Source organism: Falco punctatus (genome assembly GCF_963210335.1).
Source record: "Falco punctatus genome assembly, chromosome: 12".
In the NCBI taxonomy this organism is placed as follows: domain Eukaryota; kingdom Metazoa; phylum Chordata; class Aves; order Falconiformes; family Falconidae; genus Falco; species Falco punctatus.
The window spans coordinates 33,957,713-33,985,434 of record NC_137592.1 but is presented as its reverse complement, the minus strand read 5'-3'; the positions used below and the strand labels follow the sequence as shown (position 1 = coordinate 33,985,434).

The window sequence follows — 27,722 nt, the reverse complement described above, 5'->3', positions numbered from 1 at the left end:
TCAAAATGCTCCAAATTCTCATAGAAAGAGTCCTGCATCTGTATGGGGTAGCAGCTTTTTCAGTCACCAGGTACTGAAGCAACAAACTGCAAAGCTCTCCAAGGAGAAAGTACATGCTGTGTTTGGCTGCATGTTTGTGCTCCTTCTTAACTAATGAGCAAGTCTAATGCCATTCCCAGGCTCCTTCATGCTCACCAGAACATCTAAACTGACCATCCAACCCTACCAGTGAGCTCTGCATATGCTGTGCACCCAGCCTTCCTGCACATCACTACAGACTGCATGGGAAAGAGCATCCCCACAAAAATATCTTTATGGGCTAGCTTTTCTTCTGTTATTTAAAGAAAAGTTGTATTTAAGAAAAAGAAAAGTTATATTTAAGAAAAATTATAGACTGCCCCAAACCCCCAGTATTACAAAAACATAAACCCCTCAACATTAACACACAAGTATAGAGGCAGGTATCTCCCCCCTACTCTTGAAGGTCTTTGGCATCACTTCACAAAGACAAGTGCAGCTCAGTGCAGGCTCTGGACTGCAGGGGATGCAAAGGCAACTAAAGATCCAGGACATGGCGGGGGGGGGGGGGGGGGGGGGGGGGGGGCAGCAACAAAGACAGGTAGAAAGAAGTTTAGGTGTTTTCCAGAGAAGTCAGCCATGCAGTATTTTGCGCTTTGAAGCAAAATACCTAAAAAGTACGGTACATGATGTTTGCATTAGCATAATATAAGATTTTGGTCTAGTGACGAGTGGTGGAAAGTATTCTCAAGGAATAATTTTACAAGAGAGACAGAACACGAGGGTCTGTGAGCACACAAAGGTAGGCAAGGTAGAGCTGCTTTCCCTAGTGCCCTATTCCACTTTCCTTTATCAATGTTATAATACATGCGTACAGAGATAACATGTTTGCTATTTAAAGGAGTCACATAAATCTTCACTGGCTTTGAAACACAACAAAATCCTCCTGGGCACTACCATGAATAGCACCCATTTGGCAACACAGAATTACAGAACTAAGTTTACTCTGGTATAGCAGGAGTGATGCAGCCAAACCAAAAGGCAATTTAATTACAGCCTGAGACAAATTTCAAGCTGTTTTAGAATACAGCAGCAGCACAATGCAGTGTTAACATATCAAATTTTTTTCCTGAGGTAGTACCAATACTGCAGAAACATGCTCAGGCCTATGAACCAAGGGTTTACCAGAGTAATGCTGAAGTGTTGCCTACACCCATGGCAAGACATAACGCATGTTAACTTAGTCCTCTAGAAATGTCACAAAGAAAGGGCAAAAAAAGGGATGAAGCTACCTTTGGGCAGAAAACAAGCACATTTAAATTACACTTTTAACTCATGCATTATTTTAATTCCTTCTAAATCAATAAAATATAGTAAAAATATTGTTTGACTAGCATCAAAGCCTGCAGCTGAATCAAAGCCCTGCTGGAGCTGAATTTGCTAATATAGCTACAGAAGACAGGTGGCAAAGGATGGTCAGTGGGGGAGAAGTAAGGCTCTACCATCTCTTCCCCAACACACAGCAAAGAGCATCATTTCTGCATGTTAAACATTAAGTGGAGTTAAGGGCAACTGGAGGAGAGATGGGAGGATTATATATCTCTTGAACTCTGGTAAAGCTGTTCCTGATTCAAAGGGTGACAAAGCAGATGAACTTTGACATATCTGCATGACTTTTCGCTTTAAAATCTACAGACCACAATGTAAAGATACGTGATTTTGAAGATAGTCACTTCACTAGAGAAGACAAGAACTTTTAGACTGTCTTTTCCCATAGGAAATGTACAGGATGTCAAGAAATTATTGCACCCCTTTCCCATGAAGACAGACAGGCAAGAGAGCACAGCAAACCTGGATACCGTAAAACTGGCTTCCTAGAAATAGCAAGTGAAGCAGAAATGAAAGCAGCTGTGAGAAAGAAACAGTGACAACAAAAGGACCAAATCCCATCTCTTGGCCAACCTCAGCATGAAGAAGTGTGAAATCAGCTCTTGCATATTGCTGTCTCTTCCAGCCTACACCAGAGAATCTTTATAGTTTTATAAATTTAGTCTTGGCCTTTAAAAAAGGAAAACAGATGCTTAAACGGGCTAATAAGCCTAACAATATATTCTGACACACTGCTCTGCTAGCTATTCCTTCTATTTGGCATTGAGGCAGTTCATGTCAATAGCACTTGCAGGTAAATGGTCTTATTTTTAAGGCAGCTTACAAAAATCTGATGCACTATAGCAGCAATTACTTAGCTGACATGAAAATCAAGACCCGGCAGGGAAGCATGACTGGGATAGGCAACAGGAACAAACTTAGGAGGAACAGTCTGCAAGAATTTCAGTGCAAGGCCTGATGTTGCAATTAGTGTGGCAGAGTCTTACATCAAACGCATCTGCCTTGTTCACACGTGTGTTCATCAGGAGACAAACTAGACCAAGCAAAAGTAACTTCATACAAGTTGTTAAGCTGAAGAACTCTTCGCTGCAGATGCTAAAAGCTTACATAGATTCAAAAAGCGACTTGACAAATTCACTAAAAATAATAATAAAAAAATCAATTAAACAGTTACATACAAATATTCCATCTATACCTTAGGAAGCCTTCAATGCACAAATCACTGAAGGTGACAAGAGCATTCTGTGGAGTTATTTTATATGCTTTCCCTGTCCTTATTCTCTACCCACTCTTGGCAAACTTAGGACAGGATACTGGCCTAGGTGGACCTGTAATATGACTCAGTATGGCCAGACTTGTGGTTTTGTTGTTTATGTTCAGAGGAAGTATTGTATATATGTCTCCTTACTTCCTTTAAGGAGGTCAGAGACCAAAAAATAAAGAATAAATCAGCAAGTCTCATATACACAACTCAATTACCTATCTTACAGCATTCTCTTTCATGCAAGCAACATTTTAAACATCTTTACTGGAAAAATTATTTCCTAATTTTAGAGGATCATAGCATTCTTAAACTTATAAATATGGAGCATTCCCTGTCAAAATTCCTGACATATATACGAGATCTTTCCTAAGTGTTATCTTACTTCAGTTTTAATACACTGTGGTAGCAATGCTCAAAATACAGCCAAACTCAAACAAACATCAAATTGAAAACTCATCAGACGCAAGGTGGTTATTATACAGCAGAACAGAGCTATGGAGGTCTGTCTCTCACCATCTTACTAAAGGTCCTGGATAATCTTAAGTGGCTTAATCTCACTGTGGAGAAACTGCAATATCCCACTTTATTTCAGGACACATCCTCAACTCCGGAAGCCTACAAATTAGAACAATTAGAACAAGTAAAGTTTATTTAGACTGCTGTAAGCCCATGACCCTCTTGATCAAATTCTCCACCATGAACATGGGATCCACCTTAAGAGCAGATTCCAATGGTGTTTTAAAAAGCTGATGCAAACTACAGATTTTTAGGTGAGACAAGGCTGGACAACTGCAAAAGCAAAAGAAGTAAGGCCAGTAAAATGCAGTCTAGAAATCAGATCAATCTCCCGGTCCAACACTTGCAAGGGAGGAAGAAACAAACAAACAAAAAAATAGAATTTAAACATAATTTTGCTGTTCCCAACATGAACTTTACTGGCATTAAGCCAAAATGAAACAGATTGGGTGGGGAATAAGAAGAGAATATAACAAATGGGATTGAGAGTGCTTAGAAGCAAGAAAGAAAAACAGCAGAGTTTCCAAGTGCAACTGAGCAGCAGAACTGGGGCTCAGTTAATGGCAGCATTAACTGCACACACTCAGTATCCCTCACTGTTTTACACGTCATCTGCTTCCAACACGATACCAATTGTAAAAATGAAATCCCTCACATTAAAACAAACAAACAAAAAACCACCTTCAATCTTTGTATAAGTAAGTTATACCATGCACTAGCATTCTGTTATTAGGGTAGAAATGCATATGACAGTACAGGAAACAAATTGATAAAAAAAAAAATACAACACACTGGACTAACAGCCCCTCAGCCCTGGAATACATCATACCTCCTGCTGAACTTGAAACAGCAACTAAAAACAAGTCATACGCTGTTAGGGTAGGTCTGACAGCAGGAGCTTGCAAGGTTCTGAATTGTTCCTTGAAGACACATATCTTCCTTCATTGCCTGCCTCTGCTGTAGCAAACCCTGCTTAGAGAGCAGGCTCAACTCCTAGCAGCTGCGGCTTAAAGTCTCCTCTGTGACATATTCTTCTCATAGGCATGCAAGGGCATCAGCCTTAGAAATTCTGGATTTGCTATTCACAGCATTTCATTTCTGTAAAAAACAAAACATCTAAAGGTGAGGTTGCAAGATACTGAGACTGTTTTTCACCTTTGAAAGGTTTATGACCATTAAGCTGTGACTGGGAAAATAAAAAAAAAAACAAGAAACCACCCCCAAAAAAACCTGCAATCAAGACAGACAGGTCCAGATTCTCTGCTAACACAAGGCTGCGCTGAACAGAACATACATAAAATATATTTAGTATAACAGATGGACGTTGACAGCATTATTATGGCTACCTGGTTGCACAGCCAACTGCACGTATTATTGCCTGCACAGTGACTTACATGTAACAGCATAGGACCTAAGCAAAACAAACAAAACCCCCAAAGCACATAATTTCATACTGCCAGAGACTGTATTCACATACATTACAGAACGGTCAGACACACCAGTGATTCCTGTGCCAAAACCACCTATCTATAGGGAGAATCAGCACAGTTAATTATGACAACAAATCATTAGGAATGCACCCCCCGATAAGCGTGCCTGCACTGCTGGCAGTTTACGTGATCCTAACCCTCTCCAACTACATCCCAGCAGCAAAGCTAAAGAACTGGGGAGCAGGAGGTTTGAGAGAAAAGTCTTACTGCCTTCCACGCATCTCCCTGACAGAGTTGCTCCAGCTTCTGATACAAGCAGAAAATTAATTCCAACAACAGGAAATCCCTCTAATATCATAACCAGCTTAATCTCTACTAATTTATCAGACAAACATTATAGTCTGCTTACAATAAACATTTAACTGCAGCTTAAGCATATCTACCTGCAAAGTCAATACAGATCACAACGTGCAAAACTTGAGTGGTCTGCTGGTAGTCAAAGCAAATACATCTGAATAAAAGCAAGAACTATGCAGAGGTTATACTTAATGGTATCAGACTCAATCCACACCTGACACCACCAGAAACACTACACAGAGGGATGTTTTCATCACCTGAACGTGAGCCAGTTTGTTTAATTGTTCCTCAGGTAATGTGTCCCTCTCTGAAAAGTCCTCTCCCGTCTCCCTGCAGAGTGCTTTTGTGGGGCACCTGGTATTTATCTTCCTTCAAATGTGGCCACTCCAACTCGCTTTTCGGAGCTGCGGTCCTTTCTTGTGTACCTTCCTTGAGTCCTTACTCTTGAAGAACAGTATTTTACCTTGAATAACCAACTCAGCCATACAGCAAACATAACATCTGTTGCTCAATGGTCTTGTACATAGCCTATTATATTAGGTTATCAAAAGGCCCGCAGCCTGAGATCAAACATTTTGAACCTCAATTCCAACGAAAATGGTGCTCATCTTACCCATTCAGAACATTTTATGGTTTGATAGACGCAGTCACCATAATTATCAGGGATTAAATAAACTTGTTAAAAAAAGTATTTTGAGGTTAGCCATGTAACAGTAAGTTCCTGATCAGAGATTTGGTATTTTGATACAAATTCTGGAAGACAGGGTCTTTTGCAGGGAAAATTAATGTATTTATACATTTGCCACATAGACTTCACACTGCCAAGCACTTTCTAAAATTTAATAAAAATTAGTGTAAGTGAAGCAACTGCCTCTTGCTGCACTGATACATCATATCAGAATAAATAAGACTAAGTGGGACAAAATTTTTGTGGTTTTCAAGCCCATTGCTGATCACAATAGAGATTCTGTTTGTAATTACACAGAAGAGATTTCCTGGGACTGACAGAAATGTTTTATCATGCGAACTGTTAGTCACTTAAATGCTCTCTCTACAGCCCTTCTGTAAACATTTTCCACTTTTTTTTAGGGAACTCTCCCCCCTGTTAGGAGGATGCTCAGGAAAGCATGTTCAACCTTCCTCCGCCCCTTGCAAATCTACCATTTCATTCTCTGATCTGCAGCCTCACCATTTTTTAGTTTGCAGACAGCTGGTGACTTGCCCGAAGGTGATGTCCTCATGGCTGACCCACTTTTTCTTCTACCCTTGGGAAATCCCAGTGCATTCTCAACCATATTCAATGGTTCCTTGCACTTTTTTTCTCAAAGACAAAACTCCCCAGAGGTGTAAACCCTGGTTTTAGATTGGAAGCTGAAATTTCATTGTTATTTGAAAGATCTACAGTTCTAGAGAATGTGCTTCCTTTGAAGTTATTATCTAAAGATAATATTAACAAAGAAAACAATAACACCAAGGCAGATACTAGCTGTGGCCTGCACCTATTTCTCTCTATGCCTGAACATCCTAGAAAGACATACGAAAACTCTTGTATGTGCAAGCACAGTCTGTTTAATTTATTCCTGCACAGCCGTGAGTCAGTTTCCAAGGAGAAATTCTATTACTAAGATTATGGAAGAGTTTTACAAGCTGGTCTGGACTGCCTCTGTATAAGCCATTTCCACATATGATGCCATCTAGTTCACAACTGTTAGTACCCGCTTGCATTCTCCCAGCCCATGCAAATAATGATTTCCCATCCATAAGTTTTCCTACCTGTTGAGTTAAGCAGTTCTATGACTTAGGCATGTGTCTTCTCATTCTGCTATCAGATCTTACACTAGCTTGTTGTGCTCAACAGAAAAATCCCTTGAATATTATTCTCAGAGGGAAAAAAAAAAAAAGAAAAAGAAAAACAAAACCCAACCAAAACTTCAAAATGTGTTCTTTAGGGCAGATTCTGTAATAAAACCATATTTGTACTTTGCTCCTTAATTTGCCAGTGCTATGCCAGGTAACTGGATCCTGACAAATTGCTTTTACACAATACAGATGGTCACAATTTGTTTCTATAAAAAAGCATCATAAACCTTATGTCATACCTGAATGTAAAAATCATTTTATTTCTATTCATAGCTGTAAGGAAGTAATGGAAAACTAGATTTTGTACGTGAGCTGGCCAAAGCTCATAACAATTTTTCAAACTGATCTCGACCTGAAATGGGTAATTGTGCATTCTGTGCTCAGCTTGCCAGAGTAAGCTGGCTGCTGGTGAATGCTTGTAATAATACTCCACAGGCAGAACAATTACTGGTTCAAGCCCAGCCCAGGCTTTTTGGAGGGTGGGGGGTATGTGTGTGTGTGTGTATAATTTCACAACAATCAGAAACACAGGTAGCAAGGTTAAAGAAAATGTTTCGCAAAAGAAGCAACAACCACACTACAAATACAAGCTTCTAATTTGCCATCCAACCTCAAAATTGGCTGCAGACACCTACATGACCAGATACCCTGAGCCCTAGAACCCAAGTGTCTCCTGCCAATTCCCCCACATCAGCTGTCACAAGTGAGAAAATACTTGACCACCTGCCCTTTGCATCTGCACCTTTTACATTTTGTTTTCTTTCCTGTTAGCTCAATGCCTAAAGCCTCATCTCTGCTTGACAAGCAACCGCTCCTGATTTCTTTCTAGACGTGGAGAACAGCAGAAAGAAGAAGTGTACCTTCCACAAAATGCTTCTTAATACAACCAAACTCATGCTCAGACATCTATGAATAAGTCATACAGCTCATGCATACAGAGCACTGCACTGCTACAGACAGGAACAGAAAAAAAAGGGAGGCAATTCTGTTCTTGCCTACAATTGGGGAGAGACAGTGAAGTCCAATAAAAGGTCAGCATCCATGCCTCATAGTCACTGAAAAAGCTGGAGCTGAAAAAAAGGCTGAAAGATGCCTTCCAGCCACCTGAAAACTAAACACTTTAAAATGCATGTATCCTATCCAACAGGCACACTGGAAAGCAAATTAATATATTGTAGAAGTATCTCTTTATGATGAAAATTTAAGAAACTGAAGGGATCTCCCATTCCAGCTACCCTTCTGCTAGAAGCTAAAGCCTGACAATTGCCAATTAGTTTTTCATGGAAGTTTCTGTTACAGACAGGACCTAGAACAAGGGAGACAGTGGATTCTAGATCTCTTGCTCTTTTCAAACCAAGGCTAGGCACCTCTTGCTCTTCTGTGATCAAGGCCTGACACCTTTAAAAAAGGCATGCTATAGCTACTGCAAATTTTACTAAAAACAAGAACAACAAAAAAACCAAAACAAAAATTCATGTTTTTGGGTGCTTAGACACTACCGAATGAAAGTCGAGAATCAATGGAAGCACTGTTACACCACATTACCTACATTCCCTCCTATATAAAGCCTACAAACAGATGCTGATCCTGGATCCACAGCTTCAGGTTCCCGGTTAACCAATCTAAAACCCTACCTGCAATGAAGAGAAATAGTTGTCCTCTCTCCTGCCAGCTCTGAACTCCTGCATGCAGGATTCTACCATCGGCCAGTTCAGTGACTTGTACCAGCAGAATTCCTCTTCCTAATAATAACCTTACTTCCTTGGCTTAGAGCTCCTTGAACTGGTTCATTGTAGGGTCAGTCAAACGCAAGTGCCAGCACGATGGAGGAGTGGTACCTCAGATCCATTTCAGCCTCAGTCAAGTGCGCTCCATGTTCATGTCCGCAGTGGGAAGCCCTCAGCCTTCCATGGGATCACAAGATTCAGCCACTTCTGCTTAAAAGCAGTGGAGTAACTCTGCTTGATGCCAATTTCACACACACCCCCACACCCCCCCCAAGGAAAGCAAAATAAACCAGTTAGTTTTGATACCTTACTTGCATAACCCCTAAAATAGTAAATTCTAGAGTCTAATGCAGCTAGGTAATGTTAAAATAATTCAAGACATAATGAAATCACAAAGCTCTAAGTCTCCTAACACTGTATCACCACAAAGGTGACTTCTAATCTCTGACTGAGGTACTTCAGCAAGCAAGCAATAAGCACCTTTCTCTTCTTCATGAAATCTGGGAAACAAAACGCGCAATTTAATGGAATGTCTAATCAAAAGCATCACACTGATGCCTATGCGAGGGTAAAAGTATAAAACAGCTACACTGTCCCCTTGTCTGAGTGAGCAGAATACGCATCAAGAATTTAAGCTGTATGTGAAGACCATGAAGTAACTGTAGAAGCAAAAAAAAAAAAAAAAAAAAAAAAAAAGTTACGTTAAAAGAAGAGGGAAACAACAAAACTACCTACTGACTGCTCTCCACTACCTCTAAGAAGGCTGGAAGCTGGGACACAGGCAGCACTAAGGTGAGATGGCTAGAGTCTCAATAATGGAAAAAGGAGACTGATCAGGAACAAACTCAATTGTCTCTAATTACAATTACATTGATTCTTTTAGGAGGTGAGCTAAAACTTCCAAAATACTGTCTTCAGCTATTTATCAGGATACAGTAGAACCCCTTCTAAATTTTAAGAACATTTATTTGGGTGAAAGTAACAAAAATATTGTTAGATCTTCCTTCTACAGGGAATTTATAAGATTAAAATAATGCATAAACACAGCATGTTGTTGAAGGTATGATTTTTCAAAGGAATGCACTCTGTTGACAGTCCAATAGTTAATATCTTGATAACAGCTGAGAGCCTTGCTTATGCATGGATTTATTATGAGTATGTGTGCAAAAACTCTCACAAGCAAATGACTGTTGGGTGTATTATAACTTGGGCATATGACTATGGGCATATAACTTGAAGCACTGCTTCAAGTGCTGCATGCACCTCTCAACAGAAGCATGTGCACCTTATCGTCCTCAGAATCAGCGTATTGCTTTTTGATGTCAGGGATGGACGAAATGCACAAATCAGGGTTTGGCAAGGGGGAAGAACTTCAGATATGTTCCTACCTTCAGACTACAAGGAGGGGAAAACACCTTGTGGCAATAGACCTTAGGGTGACAAGCAATGATCCTGTTGGTGAGATCTCCTCACTCGATGGTGGTATCCTATCCTCTTGCACCACAAATACCCACCCACTGAGCAGAGGAAAAGGAAGGCTGCAGAGGCAGCTCAGATATCTGGCAGGCAGACAGCTGAATTTGTCAGGCAAAAGGGCAGTACGGCAACCTGCCAGTCAGGTGCAAGAATGGCATATCAGGTGCTGGGAGGCAGATTCTTACAAAGAACAAGTTGAGGTATGGTATGATTGAGGTTTACACAATGTAGTTCTACGTGGAGAAGGTGAACAAGAAATGACTATTCACCACTTTTTTCAATGCATTAAGGAAGCAGCAGCAGGCAACTCTAGCAGGTGGCATGTTTGAAACAAATACAAAGCACAGAGGAGTTGTGCAACACCCTGCTGCAAGACACACTTGAGGTTAGCATTTCCATTGAGTCCAAAGAACTGGACATATTAATAGAAAAAACAACTAAGAAAAACCAAACCAACCAACCAACCAAAACCAGCCAGCCCAGAACAATTGAATACAATGATAAAAATCTCAGCCCAAAAAGATTTCTTAACTGATGGTGACTGAGCACTGAGCGAGCACTCCAGGAAAATGCGACTGCCCAGCAGCTCCAACCTCTGCCTCCCCCTGGGGCATTCAGCATCAGTCACAGTCACAGTTACCCACAGGTAATATGCTGGGTGGGCTAATCCAGAACAGTCACTTCTGTATCACCCCAGGGAGAAGCTGGCAAGCATGATCCATATGGCTTTCAATGGTATAAAGGCCAAGAGTGATAGCCTGGATGAAATCCCAAGTTCCATAACTTCTGATGCTGGGTAAGGAAAAAAATTGGCATAATTTTATAAGAAACAGCCCCCTCCCAAAGAGCAGTTTCAGGGGTATTGATATTTAAATGGTACCCAAAAAACCAAATAGATTAAATAAGTCTTAAAAGTAAGGTGGGGAACTAGGACATAAGGATTCAAGGCAGAACGTGGAGATAAGATGTACCCCTGGAAACTGTTAACAGGGTGGCATTCTCTAGTGCTCCAAGGAACAAGGTACACAGCAGAAGGTCAGGTCACACAAGGGGAGGAAGAGTACTACATACTGAAGAAAAAAATAGACTTAAAGGAGATATATAAATGAATTGTATCAAACGTGAACGGAAAAGATGTAGAACTGCCCCATCGAACCAGAATAAACAGCATCGGTGATTTGCCATCGGTGAACAGACAGGCTGTGCCTTTAGGAAACAGGCAGCAATGGGGAACTTTCATTTCCTGATGGAGATCAGCACATGTCACCAAGAGGAAATTTTAAATAGTAACTTTGTAACTCAACAGTAACTCAACTCTTTGTTGAGTAAGAATAAAAATACATCACTTAAGAAAAAAAAAAATTCTTTGTCCAGTGCAATTTCTGCTTGGTCCTTTAAATTGCTTGATTTCAATCCCAATTGACTTACCATACAAACAAAAAGTCTTTAAAAAACAGAAGATATGTACAAAGGAAGAAAACAGAACAAATTCTTCCAAGTTAAATATGACATTTTTTCTTGATGGTTTTAAAGAGATCATGCAAATTTCTACAAATAAAAACTATGTATTTTGCACCCATACCGACCAGAGGCCTGCCAGCCAGTCTGCTGGATCACAGACAGACAAGAAAGAAGGCTGAATAGAGAGACGATGAGAAAGAAGATGCCAAGTATTTTTGGTTGTTGTTTATTTCAAAGAACTCTGCAGCGGATCTGGAAAATCAGTCTTACTTCTGCACCAGACTTGTTTAGAAATTGAAAAATAAAACTAACTGGCAGGCAGTGGGGAGAAGTTATAATTTAGAGATCTATTACTAAAGGCCAGGTGCTTTTAGTAAGACTCAACAAGCACACAGATCAGGCCATCTCAGTAACAATGCCTCTGGACAGCCAAAACCTTCTGGTATGGCATCAGACAAAACGCCTCAAAAATTAGAGATTTCCCAGGATAAAACTGAAGTTTCTCTAAAACTCATAACTGGCTAAGAGAGGAAAACACAGAGGAATGCATAGCTAGGTTTCCCAATGGAGTGCTGTTACCAGTGGAATGACACACCTTGCATACATACAAAATTATTCAGGCTAACAAATAAAGACTGAAAAACTGCAGACTGCAACCAATAAGAGTGTAACTAGGGCAAGCATGTTATATGTGTCCTCTTAGCTTTTCTTTAATCATCGTCTCTTGGTCATTGGTATAAAAAGGACTGGAGCAATATGGGGGTTTGGCCTGAGCAGTTGGGTTTATAATCCTACAATCAAAACCTTTTCACTAGACATCAACTTCTCTGTATCCCTTTTGCAATCTTTTCATATCTGATTGGTAGGCCACTAAGGCTTTCTACACGTAGAGCCTCCGGGCTGACGGTAAGCCTCCTAACATTTACTGTTGCACGGACTGCAAAGAATCCATTTTCATCTGTCACGGCTGACACTAAATCTTCTTTCTTAAGGCTAGGTTGCCCCATTTCTCCAGAGAAGAGGAAATCTGCACCCACAGGCATTCTCTCTGTTCCCCATTGCACCTATACAGCTGGAGTCAGCCATGATCTGCAGTTTGTTCCTTTCATATTGTTCACCAAATTAAAGATGACACAGCTTGACACCAAAAGGAAAGGGTTTCCAAGCACATCTTACTTGATTACAACTACAGTCCATCACACTGCCAACATCTTCCTTCTCAACTACAACAAGACCCTTTCCCATGTAAACAGCTCTTGAGTAGTGAAGATGACTTAATGAAAAATAGTGTGGAACTGGGCAAGACCAAAAGGGATTGTAAAACTGATGAAAAAAATGTAAGGTGGCAATTATCTTTTTTTCCCCCTATCAAGTCTAATATATTGAGGTATCTGCTGGTCTCCAAAAACCCAGAAAAGTTCATGTGAAAAAACACTTGATACACTGAGTTCTAAGATACATTGATATTGCTAGATTATTTCCCATAATTTCTGGTGTAACTGCTGTGGGTCTCAACAGTGGGATACACAGGATGTAGGCGGGTACTGTTGTGGAGAAGACCAAGAGCTGGTCCTGTATGCCAGATAGGATTGCCATTTCCCAGCTTGTAGCTGGTGAGACTCCTGCAGGCAAGGGAGCCCCAGTTTGGTTTCAGATGCACAGTGTAAAAATCACATAATTTCCCTCACCTCCTACCACCCCCTCCTAACGCTTCAATAAATGTCCAACAGATTCTCTTGTTCTTCCTCTGCCCTAGGTAGGGAGGCGTCATAGCTAGCTTTCCTTATTCCTCTTCCAAAGCAATCTTAATATTTACTCCAACTGAACAGTGCCCTAAAATGACATTTCAGGATGTTTCAGAGGAATACCCACTTTTTGGCTATTTTTGATGGAGGAAGGGGACAGAAGAACTAGTCATGCCTATCCTGTGTCTTATTCAGTAAACTAGCAGAGCTTAAAGATCCTTTTAGGAAATGACTCCACAATCACTTCAGCAAATATTGGGCTGTACCTTGCAATGTTCAAAGAAGGAGATATTAACAAAGCCAACAAGCCCTTAAAAATGAAGGACCAGTTTATAAAGCCCTTGAGGACTTTATAGAGACATATTCTTCTATAAGGCCCTGGTTTTTGTCTTCTGCTCTGTTTTCAAAGTGAACCAATGTTACTGGAAGGTCATTATGGAGCTCTGGCAAATGAATCTCATCTAGGACCTTCCCAGGATGGGAAGCCATTCCTGCAGAGTTTATCCAGACCCTGCACGTCAATACATACACAAATAAGACCAAAGCACAAGACTGACAGGACACAGCTGAAGAGGTGAGCCCACAGCAAGACCCACAAGAGGGTAGTGGGCTACTTAATAAGCTATTAAAGTCACGTGGCAATCTTTCTGTAAGAGAGGGGAAGAAACAGCATAAAGAGATCCCAGCACCAAAGATAAAGAGGGCTGTGACTCTTCCTAGATCTGTCCGATCACGCCTGCTTCGGAAAACAATGAGTACCAACTGATTCCATCAGAGGAGAGCTCCATGCTGCCTACTGCAATGTAGAGATACACTTGCTTTTGCCACCAAACATTGGGGATGGAGAGGGAAGGGGGAGGAAATCCACACATGGGCCATGAGCGCCACTTTACTAGCATCAGCCCTGGGAGCTGGTGAAGCAGATTTCTTAACACCAGAGACGCTCCTTTCTGGAGGACCAAGAGCACTGATGGGGATTCAACTTTCCTCTTGCTAACTATTCCAAGAAAAAAAAGGTTAGGCAGGCATCCCCAAGACTGATCCTGACAAAACTGTCCTATGAGGGTGTGCTGGTTTTGGCTGGGGTGGGGCTGTGTTTTGTTTCTGTGCTGGAAACAGTGTTTGTAATACAGAGATGTTCTAGTTATTGCTGAGCAGGCTTACACAGCGCCAAGGGCCTTTCTGCTCCTCTGACTGCCCCACCAGCGAGCAGGTTGGGGGTTCACAAGAAGCTTGAGAGGAGACACAGCCAGGACAGCTGACCCCCACTGAGCAGGAGAATATTCCATACCATATGATGTCATGCTCAGCAGCCAAACTAGGGGAAGAAGAAGGAAGAGGGGGACATTCAAAGTGATGGTGCTTTGTCTACCCAAGTAACTGTTACACACAACAGAGCCCTGCTGTCCTGGGGATGGCTGAACACCTGCCTGCGATGGGAAGTGGTGAATGAATTCCTTGTTTTGCTTTGCTTGTGTGTGTGGCTTTTGCTTTACCTATTAAACTGTCTTTTTCTCAACCCACGAGTTTTTTACCTTTTTTTCCAATTCTCCTCTCCATTCCACCAGGGTGGGGGGAGTGAGCAAGTGGCTGCATGGGGCTTATTTGCCAGCTGGGGTTAAACCATGACAGAGAGAATGATAATTCCTGTGGTTTTCTTTGCCTGTCAGAGAAGTGGAACTTTGCCCATTCCTGAAGGAAGGAGATTATCATAAAGCATGCGAAACCACACAGAACACAGAAGTAACAGGGTGGACACCACATATACCATTCATGAGCATCACATCTCAAAAGTTTCTGGTCCCACACACAGCAGCACGAGAATTCTTGCTATGAGTTGGATGATCACTGGCACACAAAGGAAAAAAAACCCAAAACATTAACACATCATTCCTAACCTGCCCCTCTTATACTGAGAGATAGTCACAAGAGAAGCTGATAGATTGAAATGTGATGAATATCCACTAGTGAGACAGTACTGATACACACTGCCCTTTAGTCATAGCATCTGTATAGGCACAGCATTAGCACACCTTAACTCATGCACAACATGAAGTAAATTTCACTTATACAAAGCAAAAGTTCTCAGGCTGTCTCAGGCTGAAAGTCTCTGTTGTGACTCACTGAGAAGTTTGTCGCTAAAAGGTGGCATTTTCAGTGACAGTGCAAGGAATACAAAGAAATTCATGTGCAATGGTAAAATTAGGAAACCTTTCCTTCTATCAATCAAATTGTCTATACTTCCTTCCTGCAAGCCTAAGGCAATTCAAAAACACAGAAGAAAAAATTTAATATGCAGCTGGTTTCGACTGCTCAGAAACATGATACCAACAGGTACTGAAATCCTCGCCCCTCAAAAACCACTGCGGGTCTTGAACTTGGCATGCAAGTAGTTCAGGAACACTGATGGAGTGGCAGTGTCATTCCAGCGCTTCATATAGCATACTGGTTCCTCATTAGATACACAATGCACTTCAAGGTCATGGTGTTCATCTTGAAAGTTCTCAGTGGGTCAGACCCAGGTTACCGGATACCTGCCCTCCTGGCACGCAGGGAGAGCACAATGACTACAGTCACATTCACCACGGCAAACTTGGGCACCATGAGCAATAAAGACACAACAGCAGGAAAACGTCAAGCTAAAAAGCTGCAGCAGACACGGCAACGCACACAGGAGTAAAACCTCCCACCCCGTGACAGCTAATGAGGAGAAACTCTCAGCCTCCTGCCTCAAACCCAAGCACCAAAGAGTTATCCCATAATAACGCAACGAGACGGCTCCTTCCCCAGAGGCCCCTGCCAGACGGGCTGGTTTGCCACCATTCGGATGAACGGGCACCCATTGACACCTGGAAGGATGCTCGGCTCCTGGCGCCGGCCTGGCCTGGCTGAGGGAGCTCACCGCTGCCCGACCCTCACCTGAGGTACCCCGCAGGCCCTGGCCCAGCACAAGGCCGCCCGCTTCGCACCTCAGCCCCCACCTTGCCACCGGGGGCCGGGCAGGCATTGGAACTGCCCGCGGAGCCTGTCAGGGCGCGGGGGGCCGGGGCACCCCGCCTGAGGCCGCCCCCCCGCCCCCCACGGCGCTGCTGCCGCCCGCGCCCCTGCCAAGACACCGCCCGCCCCCCCACCCCCGGGACGGGCACCCCCCGGGACCAGCCCCCAGCCCCGGCCCCCCCCGGCCCGCTTGCCGACCCGGGCAGGAGGCGGCGGGCTACGGGCCAGGGGGAGCGCCCCCACCCCGGTCCTGCCCCTCACCTCAGGCCGCCCCGCCTCCCCCCGCCAAGGAGGTGGCCGCGTCCGCCCCTGCACTGCAGCTGCCGGCACGCCGCGGCCCCCCCACCCCTCTCGGCAGATGGTTCGCCCCACCCCGTCCCGTCTTCTCATTGGCCAAGCATCCCGTCACTCCGCTGTGAGCCCGCCCAGACCCGCGGGCATGCTGGGAAACCGAGTCCTCAGAGCCCGGCCCTTCCACCGCTGCAGCCGGCACCGGGCGGAGCGGAGAACTACAGCCCCAACAGCGCCCCGCACAGCCCCGGCGCGGCCCGGCGCGGCCCGGCCCGACCCGGCAGCCCGCATCTCCCCAGCCGCCGGCAGGACGCCCCCTCCCCCGGCAACGACCGCAGCGGCCGCCGCGACCCAGCCCGGCCCGGCTCACCTGGCCCCGCCGCCGCCGGCGCCTCCCGCTGCGGCCGGCGCGGGCAGCGCATGCCCCGCGCCCCTCAATGCGGCCCGCCGGGCTCGGTGCCACCGGCCCGGCTCGCTGCGGCTGTAGGGCGGGCCGGCCCCGGGTGCATCCTCCCCCTCGGAGCCGCGGCGGGCGGCGGGATTCGCCCACAATGCACCGCGCACCGCACCGACAGCATCAGCCTGACATCACCCGCGGGCCGCCCCCGCCCCGCCGGGCCCGCCCCGGGCCCGCCCCGCCGTCACCGGCACCCGGTCCCGGCGGGGGGCTGGGCGCCGCGCCGCCACCGGGCACCGCACTGCCGGCACAGCGGGGCTGGGCACTGCGGCGCGCCGGGACGCGAGGGGCTGGCACGGGGCCGGCGGGAGCTGGGCAGGGCAGGGTACCGCCCCGCCCTGCCACCGCGACCGGGACCGCCGGCAGCGGCACGGGCACTGTCGGGACGGGGACTGGGGCAAGGCTGGGCTCCGCGCTGCTGGCAGCTGCGCTGGCATCGGCGCCATGCGGCTGGGCACCGCACGGCCCGGGGACAGGCACCAGCGCTGCCCGCACTGGGCCAGGTGCTGCTGTGCTTTGACTGGGACCAGCACTGGGCTTGGGACCGTGTCACCAGGGCCGTCGCACTGGGCCTGGCACTGTGTCACCAGGGCCATCCCACTGGGCCTGGCGCTGTGTCACCAGGGCTGCCCCACTGATCCTGGGACTGTGTCACTAGGGCTGCCTCACTGATCCTGGGACTGTCAGCAGGACTATCCCACTATGCCTGGAACCATCTCACCAGGACTGTCCCACTGTGCCTGGGACTGTCACCAGCACCTTCAGTGCGGAGCTGGGCACTGCGCTGTTGGGACCAAGGCCAGGGTCAGCGCGTTGCCTGGGGCTGGGTGCTGTGTTGCACTGGCAGCATCACCAACATGGGGCTGGTGCTGCCCTGGGCTGGCAGGGGGTCAGTCCCAGTGTGGGGCTGGTGCTGCTGGCCTGGGGGTTTTACTCCAGTGCTCTGGGACCAGGACTAGCTCTAACACCCCTGGCAAGGGACTGGTGCGCTATGCTGTGCTGCTAGTGTCAGAGTCTGAGCTGGACACCACACTGGGACCAGGACCAGCACCACCAGCATTGGGCTGGACACTGCACTGCCAGAACCAGCACCGTCCCCAGCTTCACAGGGCCAGATCCTGCCCCCCTGCCCTGCCTGGGAACAGCAGCCTGCAGCTGGGCGCAGCACCAGTGCTACCAGCACTGCAGCACAGACAGGAATGTCTCACACAAGTGAGCTTCTCCCTGCAGGCAGCTGAGTGGGGCGCCTGTCCCTGGGCACTCCCCTGCTCCCCCACCCCGAGGTACACAACTGTGCCCCTGCTCCACATGCCATTCTACGCACTCCAGCTCACCGCTACTCATGGTGTACTCAGAGTACAGGTAAGTGTGCAGCTCCTACAGATGTACAGTGTGGTACACACGGCTGGGCTTTCTTGTTCCCTTTCGCCCCAGATGTGTGCTGCAAATTGCCCACACCCCCAGTTGTACCTCATACCTGTGCTCCAGACTGTGGATGTGCACCCGTCCTGTGCCCTATAGATGCTCATGCAACACGTTGCAAGGGGTGCTGCGCCAGACCCTCCCCACAGACTTGCTACACACCTGTGCCTTCTTCCTGCCCCCACCAGAGTGACCCAACCCTTTGTCCATCCCTTGTTGGAGGTTCTCATCTGATCTCATGTGTGGGATGTCACACCAGGTCCCATGGAGCTGCGGTGCTCCCCAGTCCCTTGTGGGTTGTATCTCACTCATATATATATATATCTACACTCATATACATATACCCAGGACTCCCAAAGCAGTCCCTTGGGGCCAGGGTGGTAACGAGGGGGATACGTTATGAAGATCCTTGCAGACATGCCCGTGCAAAGGTAGATCTACCACAGCTGTGGCCACCACCAGCCACTCAGACCAGGGAGTCCAGGGCTACCAGGCCAATTCCTCTCCTGGCTGGAGGTGGCCCTGGGTCCCCTGCACTGAGGACTTGCTCAGTGGAAGCATCCTGCAGAGACTCCAGGGAGTCTTCAGCCCTGCAGCAGCTCATCCCACAGGTCCCAGGGTGTGACAGAACCCTTCAAAGGCAGTTACATACTTATGCCCAGGCCCCTGTCATTCTAGGTTGATGATTGACAGATGATTGGCAGTTGCGGCATGAGCTCTCTGTGCTGCAAGTCAAGTCCCCATCACTTGTATCCCCACTCACTGGCTCCTGGTGCTGGGTTTGAGAGGGCAAAACAAAAGGAGATGGTGAGGGAGCTATCTTCCTCTGCAAAGGTCCTCTCCGTGCCCTTCAGATCCCTTTCTCAGCAGGCTGGTGGAGCACCAAGCATAGACCCAGAAGCAGAGTTGAGCTGGAAGAGGCTGTGGTGGTTCTGAGTGCACTGATGTCCTTAATGGCCCTCACTGGCCTCAGCGGGGGCTCTGCCCACGCCTTGCCCACAGGACCGTGAGCTCCATTTCAGCTCAGCCTTCCGTCCCTGCCTGAGCGATGCTGTGCTGATCTCCAGCTCAGCCACAGATGTACCTGTCCGTGGACCCTGACCTGTGGTGGGACTTCCTGGCTTGAGCTTGGGTCTGTCTTGTCAGTATGGGCAGGAGTCACTGGACAGTGTCTGTGCCAGGCTGCCAGCATGGGACCTGATCCTGGTCTGTAGCTTGACTACCTGGCTTGACCGCACACCTGCTTCATCACCACAAACTTGCCTGATGACTTGAGCTCTTGGTTGAACCTGGCAACCACCACTGCATCCACCTTGCTTGGGTACTGCGGTGCTGGGTGCTGGCTAGGGAGAGAGCTTCAAGATTAGAGCAGGGACTTGTCCAGGACACTTTACAAGATTTCCAGGGATGGAGAGACCACAGCCTCTCTGGGTTCCTCCACCCCCCTCCTGGGAAGGAAGTTTTTCACGCAACTAGTTGCAACTTATGTCTCTTTAACATTGACAGGAGAAGGCCACACTACTTGATGAGCTGAAGTGGAAGTCAAGCGAGAGCTGGAGGCTTCCTAACTTCCTCAGTTGTTTCTACCAGGCAACTGTCTGCCCATCAGTGGGCCTCTGCCATATGTGGACACTGGGCCCAGAGCACCAGTACCAAGCTGGAGAGGATGGAAGAATTTGGTGCCGAAACCTTCGGTCCCTCCTCCGGGTGGGCAACCCCAAGTGCTGCCCAAGAGGAAGCCAGCAGGATGAAGAGGTTCATCAGCAATGACTTTCTGGAGCAAAGCACATAGCAAAACCAGTGCAGACTGTGCTGGTGCAGGAGAGGAGCCACACGGCAAGGACAGTTCAGTGTTGATCAGTATCAACAGCAGCACTGAATCCCTTTGGTCTGAAATCCATCCTTGAGCAGGAAGCTCTTGAGGGTGGGATAGCTGATGACCTGGTTGGGTTAAGGATGAGTGTGATGGAGGGTATGGGCACTAGCAGGGAAGGATACCCAGAAAAAGCAGGGATCTTTTTTGGTACTGACTGCTTCAGTGTATTACTGCACTGGCAGTGGCAAGGAGTCTCCAGTACTGACACTGTGCTAGGTACCGGGCTCTGAGCAGTGCCACTGGGGCATCGGTTCTCTGCTGCCAAACATGACATGCCCTCTGTGGCCTCTGGACAGACAGCCTGGAGGAGCATCAGGTGCCCCTGTGCCCGCACCCTGGGGGTTGCTCCTGCACCATGCAGCACCACCATGCGTGTGGCAGCCATGCCCTGTGCCAGGCATTGCAGCCAGACCTCGCATGGCAGACACCTGCACTCACCTCTGTCGTTTGCTGGGTTTGCACCTTGGTCCGGTGCTACACACTGCTCCTGGGCGGGCACAGCGTGCTGCAGCTGCCTCTGGGCTCAGCTGGGTGCTGGGTCTCCAGAAGCCTTATCACAGATTTAAATCGTGCATCTTGAAACATTCTTGGGGGAGAAATGCATTTATGTTCATGATTTTTTTAACACTTTCAAGTGGTTTTTGTACTGTGTACAGCAAATGCAAACCTTGCAGACAATTTAAGGGAAATATGTGCAATCTCATGAGTTAAATCTTTGGAAAAAGGTGCTATAATGTCAGAGATGGTTTTTTAGTCTCTTTACACCTGCCTAAAAGCATTTTAGTTATCTGGATTTTCCAAGTATTGTTTTTCTCCCTTGCCAGTTGCAGGGCATTTATTACACATTCATAAATGGGAGTGCAGCAAATGTTTTTTATGCTGTGTAGACCTTTATTTCAGGTGTGGCTGGGTGTGAGCTGACCTGGCAAAGATTCACATCCCCGATTAGCCGAGTACTCTGCTCCTTCAAATCCACTGTAGTTGCTATCGCTTTGGACCCAAGGTCCGTGCTGATCTGTGCTGCTGAGTTAAAGTGGTACCCGAACAACTGCATTTTAGCTTCATTTCAACCCTGCTTTAAACCTCCCTCTGAGCCTTCTCCTCTGCAGATGGAGCTGAATGGGCCCACCAATCCACTGGCACAGCCGCCTGGGAACTTGTCCAATTTCATCTGCAGGCCCAAATGTAGCTGAAAATGATCAAAAGATTTCATTAAAATCTGAGTTAACTGTGACTTGGGAAGATTTCTAACGCAGACCAGCATATACATGACTCTATGATGATGTTTTTCCTGGGCCCTGCCTTTCTTTGTGGGGCCAGATACCAGCTGTGTGCATACCATGAGGGAAGACCACTGGAAAACAGTTAGGAGCAGAATGGTGATGACCAAGTGGCAGTCATGGGTTTCACCATCATCTTACTCTCCTTTTTAGGCCATTAAGGGAAAAATAGAGGGACAAGCGATTGGGAAGCATAACTCATGTCAAAGAGCTGCTTTGATAGAACGGGTAGAGAGGCAGTCAGAGGGCATCTGTGTGCACGCCGGGGGCGTGGCTGTGCCTGGGAGAGGGGCACAAGCAGAAATCCCCCAACACTGTCCCTCTCCCTGGTGGGACAGGATGGGTGCTTTCCAGGCTGTCACACCGGAGAGGGGAAGCGGTGGACTGCAGGGTAAATGTGGGACAAGCCCATGGAGTTCCTGCGGCACAGAGGCTGTGGCTGGGACCAGCCTGCCTGCTGCAGCCCAGGGCTGAGGCTTCAGATTGTCTCCAGAGGTGGATGTGGAAAAGCCAGCCAGGCTTGCTAGGATGCCAGAGGCTTCTTAACCTGGCAGGGATGAAAATCCTGTGCCCAAGTGCTTCCAGCCGAAGGTCCCCACCCAGCAGACACCTCTGGCTGTGCTCAGTTTTATGCTGGCACTTTTAGGGCTTGCACACCGTGTTGAGTAAATCTGGTGTGTGTTGGCAGGAATCGAATATGAGGCCAATAAATAACTGCTGGGAGCAATAAGAACAGGAATAGAAAGATGTGGGATGTTGGGGATTTTGGTTTTGGTTTTGATATTTTTTTTCTATGACTCTGATCAACAGATACCTACAGCCAAACTCACCCCCTACTCAAACCACTGCTGGCTTGGTTCATCAGTGCCTGCCACGATACCAGTGCAGAAAACCCTTAACACATGCCGAGGGCTGCGGCTAGTCAGCAGGTGAGCCTGTTCGCTGCTAAAACCTCTTGCAGGGCAGTGAGGCTGCCTGGCCAGACTGGGAGGCCGTGCCAGGGGACTTGCCTGTGGCAGGGAATGACAGCTTCTGCCCAGGCAGCCACAAGCTGTTGGGAGCTTCTGTAGAGGTGGCCTTTGCAGGTCACAGTAATGGGACTTCTCCGGAGCTGGTAAGACCAGCGTTGCTGTTTGGACTCCATAATGCCAGAGGGTCTTCCAAACGGAGACACAGCGAATGCAGGAAGCGATTCCATAACCTGTCCTTTATCCAGCACCAGCCTTTCCCGGCATACTCAAGCACCGTACTCAATGAGAATTGCCATAATACCCCTTGGTTCTCAAAAGTCAACAGCCTGATGCCAGCCTTCACTGCCAGAAAGGAGAAGTAGGTATCGCAAAAATCTCAGGGAACTCATCTCCCCTCTCCTCAGCTCTCTTGGAGGCAAGGAAGGAGATCTGGGGTTGTGCTTCTCCTGCTCAGCTGCCCAGCTGAATGGGGTGATGGGGTGGCCTCCAGGCTGGATTACAGCCGAGTTGTGTTGATGATGGTCATGGCTTGCTTTGAGGAAAAAGACAGTCAAAACTTGGTGGGGGGTGGGGAGGGGGGTGGGGGCTGGAGATGGTGGTCTGTTAAAGCATGAAAAAAAACCCAACTTGGTGGTGGAAAAGGAAAATCAGTCTCATGTGGAAGAAAACCAGAGAAGGGCACCATTCCCAGAAGATGTCAAGGTCTGCAAATGAAGCAGCTAGGTTTTCAGGCCAAGGAATTTAAATTCATGTTCAGGTTTTTTTGACAGCTCATTTGCTTGTTTTGTGAAAAGCATTCCTCTGAAATCCTGGGGGGCGGGGGGAGGGGAATGGTTTGCATATAAATAATATTTGATAGAAAACTAATGAGCAACCCTTCAGCAACCCGAGTGAAAGGCAAGGAGCGCTGCACGCCGCGGTCCGGCGCCAGGTGGCACACATCTGCTGTTGTCCTTTAGCTCCTGGGCAAGCCCGGACACCTGGTTGAGGACCTGGGTGAGGAGTCCCGAGCGGTACGAGCAGCGATGCCAACCTTACAAGGAAGTGAAGAGCACATTTATTCTTGTGCACTACCTATAAACCACAGCTGCAAACGTCAGAAGTGCTAGAAACCCAAATCCTGGTAAAATCTGTATTATTTACCTCGATAAAGTGTCTGGTGATATTTCTAGGACAGGGAACAATGATGGTTTTATATAAAATATATAATTATATATAGATTTATATAACTTTACAACTTTAGCACTGCCAGAACAAGCTTCAGCTTAGAATAAAGAGTAGGTTCAAGTTTTTAATCCTGGACATGAACGTGCTTTCTCTGCCCAGACGCTGGAAGTGAGTTAATCTGGCGCTCGGGTAAATTGGGCACTTCTTAAGGATGCCCAGACCCTCCCACTCTAATGGGATTCATCAAACTCTGTGCTGGGAGGCTGGACCACAGCGCCTAAAAGCATTGGTTTGTTCATGCCAGCAAAGAGGCACCTGCTGTGCGCAGGGACGAAGCTCTGACATACCTGCTGGGAAACCTCGCTGCTGCTGTTGGGGTTTGCACTGGAAAATCAAGGTCAGATCTGGTCCTGAGATCCAGACAGAGGAAGAAGCGTGGTGAGAGCGAAGCCAGGAGCGACGTGCTGTGGCAGTGACGATGCGATGCTTGCAGGGCTGCCAGGCAAAGAGTGGATGAGGGATTTACCCCACTTCGAGAGAAGGGACAGGGGTGGGACACGTGGCAGTGTGGGAGGGCATGGTGTGTCGGCTGCCTGCCCAGGTGCACCACAGCTTGCACCGTGATGCTGCTGTGCAGAGGCGGTGCTGGGGGTGCCCAGAAGTGCTGTGAGGGGCATCAGCTGTTTGACAGGACAAGAGGCTTAGGCACCACCTGGTGCTGTGTGTCTTGAAGCCCACGGCTGTCCCTGGGCATGCCGCGGTGTGCAGGGGTGTACCCCTGCCTGCCTGGGGGGTGATCTTCCCAGGGTGGGTACAGGGGTATCTCTGCAGGTGGCTCTGGGGGTGCAGGGGGGGTTCTCCCTGGGCTGTGTGGACATGGGGGTGTATTTGGGTAGGTGTCTCTGAATGGAGTGTACCTGTGTGGGTGCTGTGGGTGTTCCCAAGACTGTGAGGGTGCAGGGGTATCTCTCTGGGTGTGGGGTGCTCCCGAGGCCCTGTAGGTGCAGGGTTGTCTCTGGGTGTGGGATGCTCCCAGGGGTGACCCTGGGGTGCTCTTGAGGCCATGTGGGTGCAGGGGTGTCTCCTGGGGTGCTTCAGGGCCATGCGGGTGCAGGGATGTCCATGGGTGTGGGGTGCTCCCAGGGGTGCAGGGGTATCCTGGGTGGTGGCCATCCTGGGGCCATGTGCGTGGAGGGGTGTCTCCTGGGGTGCTCTAGGGCCATGCGGGTGCAGGGATGTCCATGGGTGTGGGGTGCTCCCAGGGGTGCAAGGGTGTCCCTGGGTGTGGCATTGAGAGAAAGGTTAGAAATAACTAGATTAATAGGATATGGAAAACTTAGAATAATTAAAACTCTCATTGTATGTACTAAGAAGAGCTTCACAGCGTGACTTTGCAAATTAGGCCCGGTCCTGGGGCCCTTTGTACTGGTAAGACGGACCTGGGATGCGCTGTGTGCCGATAAGAGGACACTGGTATGCGATCTGTCCTGGGTTTTGGTTTCGAAGAAACTCGAGGCAACGACCCCCACCAGCAGACAGAGCACAAGCGCAAATGGGAGGAAACTTACCTTAATGACTTCTCAGTAGACTAATTATCCTAACCCAACCTATTCTCGGGCATCTATTGAATATGTATGAATGTATACTTAAAATCACAAGTGCAGAAAGAAGTCGGGGCAGCAGGTGCTTTCGGAATTATCCACCCTGATGCCCACCGGTGAATTAAACATACCTGCTTTATAACCTGTCCTGAGTTACAGAGTTTAATTCCGCACGTCAGCGTGACCCTGGGGTGGCGGGGGTGCAGGGTTGTCCCTGGCTGCGGGGTGCTCCCGAGGCCGTGGGGGCACAGGGGGGCCTCCTGGGGCGCTCCGGGGCCCTGTGGCTGCAGGGCCGCCCCGGGCCCGCCGCAGGCCCCCTGGGGGTGCCGGTGGCCGCTCCGGGAGCCGCCGCCGGGGGCAGCCCCTCCCCGAGGCGGCCGCTGCGGGCGGGCGGGGCCGGGCCGGGCCGGGCCAGGGGCGGGCAGGGGCCGAGGTCGGGGCCGGCCCCCGAGGCAGCAGGGCCGTGCCCCATGGAGTTGGCGGCGGTGGCCCGAGCGCGGGTGCTGGGCGCCCTGCGCCGCCCGCTCTCCCCGCGGCGGGTGCTGGGCTCCGGCCGCCGCTGCCGCAGCGACATGGGGGACCCGGCGGCGCTCCCGCCCGGCGGGTACCGGCTCTGGCAGGAGCGGGCGGCCCGGGACCCCGCCGCGTTTTGGGCCGAGGTGGCCCGGGGGACGCTGCGCTGGGACAGCCCCTTCCACACAGCCTGCCAGCCCGGGCCGGCGGCCGCTCGCTGGTTCCTCGGCGGCCGCCTCAACGTCTCCGGTAAGGTGTCCCCGGGACCCCCCGCCGCCCCCCCGCGTCACCTGCGGGCCGCCCGGGACGTGTTTCCGCCAGCGCCCCGCTCTGGGGAAGCGCCCCGGGGGGCTCGGGTGGAGGGCGCTCGGGGAAGGTTTGCCGGGGGTTGCGAAATGCTGGGGCGCAGGGGGAAAACCCGGGGGGCAAGGCTCTTGCCCCGTGCTGCTCCCCCCGCGGCTGCTGCTGCAGGAACTCCGCCGCAGCGGGGTGCAGCGTCCCCGGGCACGGCAGCCCCCCCTGCCCGGCGCCCCCGCCGCGGGCACGGTGCGACCCCCGGTGTGAGGTTCGGCGGGGCTGAGCGCCGAGTCCTGCGGGCGGGGGCGGGGGACCCGGAGCTGCCCGGGGGAAGGGGCCGGGGGGGCTGGCTGGGCCGGCTGGGCATGAGCCCCCCGTGTGCCCGGGTGGCCCAGGGGGCCAGCAGCACCCTGGCTTGTGTCAGAAACAGTGTGGCCAGCAGGGCCGGGGCAGTGACCGTCCCCCTGCGCTGGGCACCGGTGATGCTGCACCTCGGATCCTGGGTTCAGTTCTGGGCCCCTCACGGCCAGAGGGACACGGAGGGGCTGGAGCATGTCCAGAGCCGGGCAGGGGCTGGGGCACAAGGCTGGTGGGGGGGAGCTGGCAATGCTTAGCTTGGAGAGGAGGGGGCTCAGGGGGGACCTGATCGCTCCCTGCAGCTGCCTGACAGGGGCTGTGGGCAGGGGGTGTCTGTCAGTCTCTTCTCCCAGATAACAAGTGACAGGACAGGAGGAAACAGCCTCAAGTTACACCAGGACAGGTTTAGGTTGGGTATTAGGAAAAACTTCTTCATGGAAGGGATGGCCAAGCACTGGGACAGGCTGCCCAGGGAGGTGGTGGAATCACCATCCCTGGAGGTGTTCAAAAACCGCATACGTGTGGTGCTTGGGGACACGGGTTGGCGGTGGATGTGGCAGTGCTGGCTTCATGGTTGGACTTGGTGATCTCAAAGGTCTTCTCCAACCAAAATGATTCTGTGATTCGATGATTCTTTTCTCTCTTGAATGAGGAGCTTGGCCTTTTCCTCCAAGTTCACCACTGACATATAGGTAGAGAAAAATTTGCCGTGACGGTGCTGCCTACCTCCGAGATCCCTCCTGGCCCTACCTGCCCTGAAGGCTGTTCCGTGCTGTGGCCCCGCTTCACCCGGCAGGGTAAACCCCAGCCCTGTCTGGGGTATGACTTCATGGTGATGGCTTTTAACAGGGATGTATGTTTGTTACCTTCGTTTCCCATTCCTGGGAGAGTGCTTGAGTCACCGGTTCAGTAGTGCAGGAGCCATGTCTGGCCACCTTTTTTTCCCAGCAAAACCCTCCTCGGGCCTTCCAGAGGATGTAGGGGAGCATCTTCTCGCAGGAGATGATTCCTAGCAGTGGATCAGAGTTAGAGGTGTGTGTACAGCCCTGCTTCCAACACCTAGCATTCAAAGGGACTTTAGCCAGACTTCAGTTTTCATTGATTCCTGTTGAAAGGAAGATATTGGCTGAGCACAGAGACTTCCAGGGATCTGTTTCTTTCCCTTTGCAGAGTGGGACCCACACCTTCTTCTAGATCCCACAGGGGCAGGTGTCTGAAATGCAGACATTGTTGGGCCTGATTTTAGGTCA

The 27,722-nt window shown here is 49.1% G+C and overlaps 2 protein-coding genes across 6 annotated transcripts in view; one reads left to right on the top strand and one right to left on the bottom strand.

Annotated features, from left to right (window-relative positions):
* TTBK1 (tau tubulin kinase 1) overlaps window positions 1-25,598 on the bottom strand; it is a 131,700-nt gene extending 106,102 nt beyond the window's left edge. The window contains exons 1-3 of one of the 3 annotated variants that reach the window (XM_080408898.1): window positions 16,902-25,598; window positions 4,017-4,285; window positions 3,185-3,286 (exon numbers count right to left, since the gene is read on the bottom strand). Coding sequence is in view for 1 of the 3 variants with exons in the window: in XM_080408897.1 (XP_080265023.1) it covers window positions 16,502-16,630 (129 nt within the window). In the remaining 2 variants the exon portion in view is untranslated. Of the gene's footprint in view, window positions 1-3,184; window positions 3,287-4,016; window positions 4,286-16,501; window positions 16,882-16,901 lie in introns of those variants that run through there. The other 2 variants (XM_080408899.1, XM_080408897.1) reach the window with 2 other exon arrangements.
* A 101-nt stretch (window positions 25,599-25,699) lies between these two features.
* Window positions 25,700-27,722, top strand: part of ACSS1 (acyl-CoA synthetase short chain family member 1) — a 46,985-nt gene continuing 44,962 nt past the window's right edge. Inside the window, exon 1 of one of the 3 annotated variants that reach the window (XM_080408907.1) lies at window positions 25,700-26,067. In XM_080408907.1, coding sequence (XP_080265033.1) covers window positions 25,776-26,067 — 292 coding nt within the window. In that variant the 5' untranslated portion in view covers window positions 25,700-25,775. The remainder of the gene's footprint in view (window positions 26,068-27,722) is intronic. The other 2 variants (XM_080408906.1, XM_080408905.1) reach the window with 2 other exon arrangements.